Consider the following 9557-nt stretch of genomic DNA (forward strand, 5'->3'; position numbering starts at 1 on the left):
TTCGGAGACATAGCATACACCAATCGAATGAGATTCTAAGGTTTTAGTCAAGGAGGCCTGTTGGTTGATTTGGCACGGGTGCGCACGTTGAAGGCTCCATTGTGTAGTTTGGAGCGAGGTTTCAGTAGACGTTGGACAGTTTTTCGTGCACTAGAATCATTGCTTATGATGACGCTGTCGATGAGGGAGGAATAATAGGGATTGAAGAGTGAGATTGATTATGAATACAGTGATCTTGAGTGTGAGGTTATCACTTCCCCGTTGCCCACATCGTGGAAAGGTACTTCTAGAGGTACCTGAAAATTAAATTAGATTAGAGTTAATCTTAGTGACCTGAGAACGTAACCGCAGTGCCCAAGGGATAACTGCTTGAGGTCGGTCACACATGAACTTTTGTGGGTAATTTTTGTTAGCTCCGCACTTGTTGAGACCCTATAGCCGTTGACGGATATCCGTGGGACAAGGTGGTGTGCATTGTTAGGGTCGACGTTTTCTAACCCTACCCCTCCTTGTGGGAAGACAGCATCGCTGTTAAGCTGGTTGTCTGAAAGGAAACACCTTACTACCGTCACACCTCTGTACAGCCAGCAGTACAACTCCGCCTTCGGACCTTGGGTTTGTTATTTTTAGTCTTACCGCTCTTCAACCGACCTGACATGGTAGGACCTTAAGGAACGGTTGTTCCAGCCAGTATAGTTCGATTGGTTCATCGCGATAGGTAAGCCCGATCACCACGTCAAGGTAGTAGCAACAATGGTTACAACTTTCTACTTGATTCAATATCATCTAATATATTAAGCAGGTCTGGATTAGTTTATTGATACAATTCTTTAAATGCCAAGAGGTTTATGATTGCATAAAGTTTTCCAAGTTGTTTAGTGCATTTTATATGCATAATGACTCTGTCGAGCTTCAGTTTTTTCCCATAAAATTTTGTTGATTTCAGTGAAGACAAGTAGACAAAAATTTTATTTTACAGTAACATAAGATAACAAAAGGGATTTATGTAAGCATATATGGAAAAACATATATTGGCGGGCCTATCACATTTACCTGTTAACAGGTTCTAATAATAATAATGATAATAAAATCAAGAGACTGTCAAATCTATACACAGTTTGGTGGGAAACTTCATCAGTTTTCAGGTCGTGAGTTATATTTGTCTGCAATCTCTTCATGTGGATTCAGTAGTGGGTGGGATTTCATGTCGATTGGATTAATACCACTCAGGAACACGTCTTGGGTGACTGAAGAACTTGAAGTACAAATAGGTACTGAACAAACATCTTGAGATGCAACACAAACTATGAGATTCTCCTGCAATACAGAACCGGAAGTGCTATACGCCAAATCATCAGTATCATCCAAAGGGACTTCAACTCCTTCCTCAATTATCTGCTCAGTAACAATGCTATCAGGATCCAAAGAGTCTGTAAAATTAATCGTAGGAACAATGTGTTCATTGACAGAATCATCATCCGTTTTTAAAACAGCTGAATTTTCATTGTAACTACTGCATCCATTCAGACTCTGACTTACAGAAAAACGGTTTATGACACACTCTGACTGCTCTGAGTTTTCACTAATATGGTAGTAGATGGAAGGACATACTGGATTATTTAAATGTACACTGTTACACTCACCATAACCAGGTCTGAGTGTATGAACCTGGAAAAATAAAAGGAATTTAACTTAAATGTGCTGTTTAAAAGAAAAATAAATACTGTTAAAATTGTATAAAATATGAAGACATTTCATGGGATGATAGCATACAATGCGTGAACCTTTGAAATATATGACCGTAAAACACAAGAAATTGACATATTCAACAATACAGAAACCTTAGATGCGTTGGTTACGATGTAAAGCTTTAATCCTTATTACCGAATCCGCTACAAAGCCCGATATCAAGGCAACGAGTTTTTTATGTGGACCCAACTCCAACCATGACTCTTGTTACTAATTCAAAGGTTACAGCCAAACTAACATCACGGTGCCACAAATGGCTCAAATAGGCACAAACTGCTGTGACTTCTACTATACGTGAATTGATCTCATCAATCACGCCACCGCTAGCACTTGCACAGCTACCTAGACACACGAACTTTCGGACTACTTCTATCTGCTTACTACCAAGAATGAGTACATATTTATTTATTATTTTATTTGAACACATATATATTGGTACAGGAGTGCGCCAAACATATATGCGCCACACAATTTCAGTTCATTAATTGCGTGTGGGTTGCGTTACTGCCCGGGTGCCCAGACCGAAGCAGGTGGTTCTCTTAGGGGGCCACACCCCGAGCCTTCGACCTGAAGGTCTGATCCACAAGGCAGTGGAGCATCGTAAGGAGATGCAGTCCCATGGTAGCCGGTGACCGAAAATTGGTTCATACGCCATTTGTTCCCGCAGGATACTGGTGCCCATGTGCACCATTGGTTTGGAATCCGGTTAAAGCGCCGGACATTCGCTTTTCGTCCTCTCATTTTCGTAAACAACACCCCCGCCACGAGAAGGCAGTGAGTAGGACTTCCCTGGCAGAGGCTGTATACGCGTGGCCGTGTGAGAGTATTTCGAGAGGAAGGGCGAACCCACCCCGCTCTCGGCCATACCAGGGCGTTTGGGGGTACAGGTTCAAACTGCCTGAGCTGCTTGTATATAGGGCTTTAAAAATGTTAATAAACTTCTCCGGTACACCCTTCTTTGGTAGACAATCCCAGAGAATAGTCTTGTCCAACGAATATGAGGGTGGCCCTAATGTCAAGAAACACAATGAGTTTTGACCTGTAATAAGTATGACGGTGTTCTAACATATGGCGAGGGGTGAAGACATAATCCTCGACCAGAACGAAAACCAGCCTGCTCCTCTAGAATTAAACTTTCTCGGGTTTTAAACAATCTACGAAGTACGACGGAAGCCAATAATTTAGACGCAATCGGAAGTAGACTTTTATCCCCCGATAGTTGTTGCTTTGGTGACGTAAACCCACTTCAAAGATAAAAACTAGTGACTGATCCCCAAATGTTAGAATACGCCCTGATTACCAGGCATTTGCGAAGAATTGTTTAGTAAATAGAAGGTCCTCATAATCACTAAAAAGGGCCGGAAGTAAGTCATCTGGGATTGGTGATATGTGACGCTTCAGGGGTTGGAGTTCCTTGTGGAATTTCACCTCGTTAGGTGCATCAGTCGTCACCGACCAAGGGGGGGAGGACAGTATGATCAATGATGCAGGAGCAGCAGACCATTTTAATCGTTCCTCGAAAAACTGTGTCCATCGTCCAGGAAATCGATAGATGTTATTGATTGGTACTCAGTCAGCTTCACTCGCTTCTTGCTGCCAGTGTCTCAGATGAGATGAAAATGCTTCCGGCAGTTACAAAATGCAGCTGCCATTAACAATTCATTAGCACGCTCCGACAACCAGGCTTGTAGTTCCTTTGCACAATTTCACAACGTAAGTCTCTGTTCATGGGCAAACTAGAGGCTAGCCGGAGTAGCCCGACGTGCTTCGATGAGTTGTAACGAATATGTAGAAACCCAGAGCTTATAAGTGAGACGTCGCGCGAAGCCGCAAGCGACTTTACTATTCACTTTCATGGAGTCATGCAATTGCAGCCAGCGCCCATCTATACTTTTCAATCGGTTGATAGTTAGCCTCAGTTTGATATTTACTTGCAAAAGAAACTGCAACCGACGAATTTATTGGACGCTGAAATGTAAGATTGACGTAAACAATGGTATAACCAGAGTCCAGATAAATACTCCGAGAGGAGTGGGAGTCTTGTACACAACCACGCTAGAGCTAGTTGACCGCTATGTGATAAGTGTGAATCCAGGCTTGAGATACAGAGGGAGGATGCTAGGTGGGACACGGCGATGACTGTGCCGATGGTTCATACAAGCCAGAAACATGTTTTAGTCTGCGTAAAGTTACAGTAGGTGGTCACCGTTATTTGACCTGAGACCCACGAGTCCCCGTTGGCCACTCAAACGACTCCTCTGTGCCTATACGACCGGTTTGTGCATTCGACTCCCCGGTTAGTACTACAATATCTGTCGAACACACTTTCTACAGAACACTTAATCAGTGGTAGAACTCATCCTTGGTTGTATCCGGGATGCAGTCTGTCAGAGCGTAGGTAGAGATGACAAAAAGACATCGTTCTTCAAACCGATTTCTTCTTACTTTGATGGAGCTTTCTACTCTAACAGCACACAATCGACTGTTACTGAGGATCCAATCGATTAATACTGCTTCAGATCTAACGCTTAGTGCGACACCAGCGCCAACAAAACCAAACGACAATGTCACAGTCGGAATACATATTGATTAAAAGTTTGTGGTGCCATAATCACTTAGAAAGGATTGTTATATCAAAGAAAACAAAGGCATCAGCGACTAATATTGGTAGACAAGCAAGTATACAGGTCCCATATGATAGTTACATTTCACAAGAGTACGACTGAACGCAATTAATTTTGTGGGGATAACGACTACAGGATTATAACGAGTAAATCAGCTTAACGAAGGGTTTGTGATCAAGTTTCAACAGTTATTTGATAAATGAAAATTTATTCGACCACACTCCTAAAATGATATCCTTCGACGTTTTTGTTGTGCATGATCTGAATCAAATACCTTAACCGTTTAACCAAACACAGTAGTATTAGATAATAGCGAAAATAATTAACTCTCAAGACTACCGTTTTACGCCTACCCACTTTTTGCAAATGACTCTTAATAACCATTCTCTTCGCTATGACAGTGTAATATTTTAAGCCGATAAAACAGTGCATTGAGTCAGTATCAACACGTGATCAAATAGTTCATAGTTAAATGTATTCTTTATATTAGGTATGGAATCTTGTTGGTTGACCTAGCGTGAAGCGATGGCTCAGTGATTAAAGTACTCGACTTCTACTGACTAAGTTGTCAGAAGCCAGCTCCAGCTACTTAAGCTTTTGAGAACCAGGTAATGTAACTAACTCTTACATTTAAAATGTGGCTCAAAAGACAAATATAAAAACCTGAGTTAATGAGTAAAAATGATCCAGTAAGTCATGGACTTGAATCTTATTTTTAACACCATACCTCGATCACCGATCCCTAAGAACATTGAGGACGTAAATTAAACTGAAAAAATATCATCTTGAAATGAACAGTACCGCTCCTTACGGTGTACATATATGTTGCGCATTGTATTGCCTAGCAGATGAAGTGAAAACGTAAGTAAAACTCTACTCCTCTATTGTGGATACAGGTTCAACTGTGTTTATCTTGATTGTTAGAGGAATGAGGGTGGTTATCACTGCCCCATTGCCCACATCGTGAAAGGATTTTTCTAGAGCTACCTGAAAAGAAAATTAGGTTAGAGATCTTATTGGCCTGAGAGCGTGACCGCAGTGCCCAAGAGGCAACTGCTTGGAGTCATACACGAACCTTTGCGGGTGATTTCTGTGTTAGCTCCTACTTGTTGGAACCTTACCGCCGGAGACAAATATCCACGGAATAAGGCGAGCTGTATAGTTTAAGGTCGATCTCTTCCAACCTCACCCTCCCTTTGTGAGAAGGCAAAATCGTCGTTATGCTGGTTATCTGAGGGAAACACCTTACTGTCGCCCTATTGGTTCGTCACGATAGGCAAGCCCAACCACAACGTCAAGGTAGCAGCAGTGGTCGGGCTCAGTTGTGCATAGATTCTGGAGATTATAATAAACAACAAATATTCTTGGGATGCAGTTTTTAAATACTAAAACCCCTAAATTGTACAAGGAAACTCCGACTAAATACGGGATAGTAAAACTGACCTTTCGAATACATAAATGTGAACAGAAAAAAGAGGACTATTTCTATAAGATAGGCTTGACAACAAGATCAAAATCAGAACCCCAAATAGTCAAATGCTAGCAGGAAGATGAAGAGTTGGTGAGTCTGCATAACCACCATTGACTTTGAAAGGCTTTTCAGACTTTGAACTTCCAATATTAAATTTAGCAATACGGCAATAGTATCTGAATGTTTTAAAAATAATGGTTAAGCATGTGAAGAGTACTGAAAGATTATTGTTATTATCCAGTTGATAATATCGACTTTTAACTTGTGGTACATAGTCTCATAGTCAATAGGAAAGGATAAAAATATGCAGAGAAAGAAAACCGGTGACGAAATGCTCAGAAACCAAAACTTCATCTTTTTTACAAAAAATATCATAATTAGAATGACAAACATGTTAGCGTCCTTAAGAAATGTCACTGTGAAAGATGACACTAGCTTAGTATACCAACGAAAGTGGATTTTATGAACAAGACTTAAAACCAACAAAACTATAAAGACACTATGTTCTATCCCAGAAACAGGAACACACATTTTATTTATCTCAAGACCTCACGATTGGCACTCCGTGATAAAATGGACAGGAATATTAGGAACAAATAGCACTTACTTTGTGTAACTGGAACCAAGCACGACAGCTAGCAACACGAGCCCACACTAGTAGGCTATCAGTAGATATCCCAGGCTTTAGTTGTTGACCAAATGCCAGAACGACTTCGAAATGAGGACGTGACTGTTGATTTTGACGATATGAGTCCAGGTGAAACAAAAACTGATCATAGTCGAATATTTTCTCCCTTAACCGACGTCCAAGCTTCTTTGCCAAAATATATTCTCCACCCACCGTTGGAATATACACAAAAACGGCACACTTGCATATTCTTTCAGCGTAAATACTACCATGGATAACTGTCAGTATGATTCCCCTGACCATATTATCCAACAAGAGATCAACATAGGCCTTGTTGGCTACTGAGATTTGGTGTGGAATTTGTGCTTCAATAGGATCAGGAGCAGCAGGTGAGCTGATCTGTAAGATACATTAGTCAAGAAAACGGTAAATACCTCATCAAATCTCCCATAGTAAATACAACAACCATTAGGATTGGTAACTATTGTGTCTCTAATGCGGACACTTAGATGTTGGATGCGCACACCTAACTGATGGTATTCCGGTTCCATAATGTCAGGTAACAACTGAACATGTTGATTTGCTGAACCAATCCCAGGGACAAAACGGTTAGGAAGAGATATGCCCCCAGTTATGACTGTAGTGTTGTTTGGAGCTTGATACTCAGTGTAACTTGATGGGGACAAGTTAGCATAACTATCTAAGTTCATGTTCTCGTTATCGCATCCCAGTCTTTGAGTGGCATTAGCGCTAGTAGAATTGTAATAAATCTTGTTACGGTTAAGCTGGTGACCTTGTAGTATATAAGCAGGGCGATAATTGGACTGGATGTGTTGAACACCATCACCTCTTCGGATCTGAAATGATATAAGTGATAAATTACTCAATTACATCGACTGGAAATGTTTAAAAGAAATTTTGTAGATTATTCTTTTCAGTCTTTGTGTACTTTAACCAAAAGATAAAGCACTTTTGAAGGAACAAAAATGTTTGAAGAAACTTCTAAAAATTTGGGGACAGGTGTCGACGTCAGACATTATAGTTGCGAATATTTTACATAAAGCACGTACAAAAAATGTGTAGCCTCAAGAGGGTGAGTCACTTCGAATCTGTTTCTGCGCAGCAAAATTGAAAATGGTTTACCTTTATCTGAATCATCACTGAATTATCGAATGGCGTCTACGCAGAATTGCAGTAAGACAACTATCTTCAGTTTGTGAGGTACGACCTCCAGTTGAGAATGTTTGGTAGCTACCTACGTCCGAGTCACTGACTCAAAAAGATTCGAACAATCTAACCTGGCAGCCCAACGACAGCACACAGCCATTCAAAGATGTGTGTTTTAGACCACTTCTCAACGAAATACCAAGCAGGGTCGGTGTGAGTACAAGTACCCGGCAGTCTGGCCGAAATGCCATGATTTCTCAACAAACGATGAGGTCTCGGAACTCTAAGTTTAATGTCCAGATCTTCATAACTGCCCATATCGAACACTAAATACTGATGTTAAAACTACAACAGTAAAGGCTATTAATTTATAAAAAGGAGCTATGGACTATAACTTTCGCAGTAATACATGTTTATGAACAGTTATAAAAGACAGCAAACAATGAAGGATTTAACATTTATGAATCGGTTGGAGACCCCTAGTCGGAGGCTCATGTCCAACGAGGGGTAACAAGCGTAACAACAAAAGAAAACACGACAGACTTAGTGTACAAATATTAGACTCAGAATTATCATATAAACCAGACCGTCAACAGTCAGCTACTCTAATCACCGATCAAAATTATTTGAAATACATAAGCAAGTACATAAAACATCAACGCCCTAAAAATCGAACTAATTTACCCCAGAAACTAATTCAGATAAATGATGCAGACAAATTTACAGGTCCTGATTTTACTTATGCAAGTGGAAAATAAATGAAGTCATATAAGATTTAAATGCAACGCAATTGGTTAAAATGAAGTAAGCAACATCATACATACCACAGCAAACCGACGGGTATTCGATTTGAGCCCTGACAACTTCTGGACAATCAGCGTAGGTCGTCTTGAAAGCGGAATTCGAGAATTCATTGGAGAGCTAGAAGCGTCCGATCCACTCCACGAAGTGAATCTACATCCTGCCTGTATACCATCGAAGATCATGCTAGCATTTCTTATCGCATTCGCTCGCCATAGAGATTCTGTTTTGCTCACAAAGCGATACACTTTAAAAGGTTCTTCACAGTGTAAGTTGTGACGCTGCTTGACCTCTTGGATATCAGGCGCTTTGTTCAGTGCACAACGAAGCCGAGTTTTCCACATCGGCCAGTCAGGTGTATCGATGCCCTCCCGATAACGCCCAGTAACAACAGCCCAGTCCTGGAAAGTAAGGACATTTGTCTAGTAATGTACCTTAAATATAGCAGCATCATCTTCCGTCCATGTATGTTTACTATGATGCTTCCAGGGGATCCTGAATATTCCCTTTTCTTTATCGATCCACTTTAGTCCTTCGATCCACCCGTCGTTGAGTCGACTTTCCAACCAAGGCCGAAGCCTGACACGAATATCCATACACTAAGAAAATCTAAAAGAAGAAATATTGCGTTATTTAGATTGTATACGTTGAGCAAAAACACGGCAATATAACTACCATATCTATTATTTCATGAAGAAATGCAGTAATCATGCGGTTCGCCACAAATTCTGCAGGAAGACAAACGGAAAGTGAAAAAGAAAACGAAGATGAAACCGAAGCCACTACCGTTAAATCTTTTGGCGCGCTGTTGGGCCATTCAATTATTCGCTTCAATTTCAACTTCTGGTACAAATAGTAAACTATTTGTTCCTCGGGATATACGTGTAGCGGTAAATAAATCCCCAAAATAAATAGCTCTGTGAGTTTTCAACATTGGATGCTGACCATATGTTTTAGTGGACTCATCTAGCTGAAGGCGCCCGGTCATGCATCCGCACCAGAACATGTGTGGTAACGCTGTGCTCAACATCTACCGCAATCGCTAGCCAGACAAGATCAGAGAATTCCGATATATTGGTTATCGCCAAATACACTCTTCCGATCTGCTCGACTCTGT

The 9557-nt window shown here is 40.8% G+C and overlaps 1 protein-coding gene across 3 annotated transcripts; it reads right to left on the reverse strand.

Moving 5' to 3' along the window:
• Positions 1-629: 629 nt before the first annotated feature.
• IRF4_2 (Interferon regulatory factor 4) lies at positions 630-9259 on the reverse strand. 3 transcript variants are annotated; one of them, XM_051216092.1, is made up of 6 exons: positions 9116-9226; positions 8875-9049; positions 8464-8841; positions 6907-7329; positions 6452-6866; positions 946-1668 (listed from the first exon to the last, which is right to left on the reverse strand). In XM_051216092.1, exons 4-6 carry the CDS (start codon positions 6939-6941, stop codon positions 1135-1137), a joined length of 984 nt encoding a protein of 327 aa, XP_051073749.1. In that variant the 5' UTR covers positions 6942-7329; positions 8464-8841; positions 8875-9049; positions 9116-9226; the 3' UTR covers positions 946-1134. The 3 variants fall into 3 exon arrangements, with proteins under 3 accessions (XP_051073748.1, XP_051073749.1, XP_051073750.1); XM_051216093.1 differs by having other exon boundaries at positions 953-1668; positions 6452-6871; XM_051216091.1 differs by having other exon boundaries at positions 630-6866; positions 9116-9259.
• Positions 9260-9557: the final 298 nt, after the last annotated feature.

The sequence above is a fragment of the Schistosoma haematobium genome, chromosome 1 (genome assembly GCF_000699445.3).
Source record: "Schistosoma haematobium chromosome 1, whole genome shotgun sequence".
NCBI classification, from domain to species: domain Eukaryota; kingdom Metazoa; phylum Platyhelminthes; class Trematoda; order Strigeidida; family Schistosomatidae; genus Schistosoma; species Schistosoma haematobium.

Excerpts from the sequence above, each read along its gene's own strand:
- IRF4_2 (XM_051216093.1), bottom strand. The coding sequence starts at position 9,036 with ATGGATATTCGTGTCAGGCTTCGGCCTTGGTTGGAAAGTCGACTCAAC. Across the intron at positions 6,872-6,906 it reads ACTATGGGAGATTTGATGAG|ATCAGCTCACCTGCTGCTCC; the intron begins GTATTTACCGTT and ends TGTATCTTACAG. Across the intron at positions 1,669-6,451 it reads CTTGGTTCCAGTTACACAAA|GTTCATACACTCAGACCTGG; the intron begins GTAAGTGCTATT and ends TTATTTTTCCAG.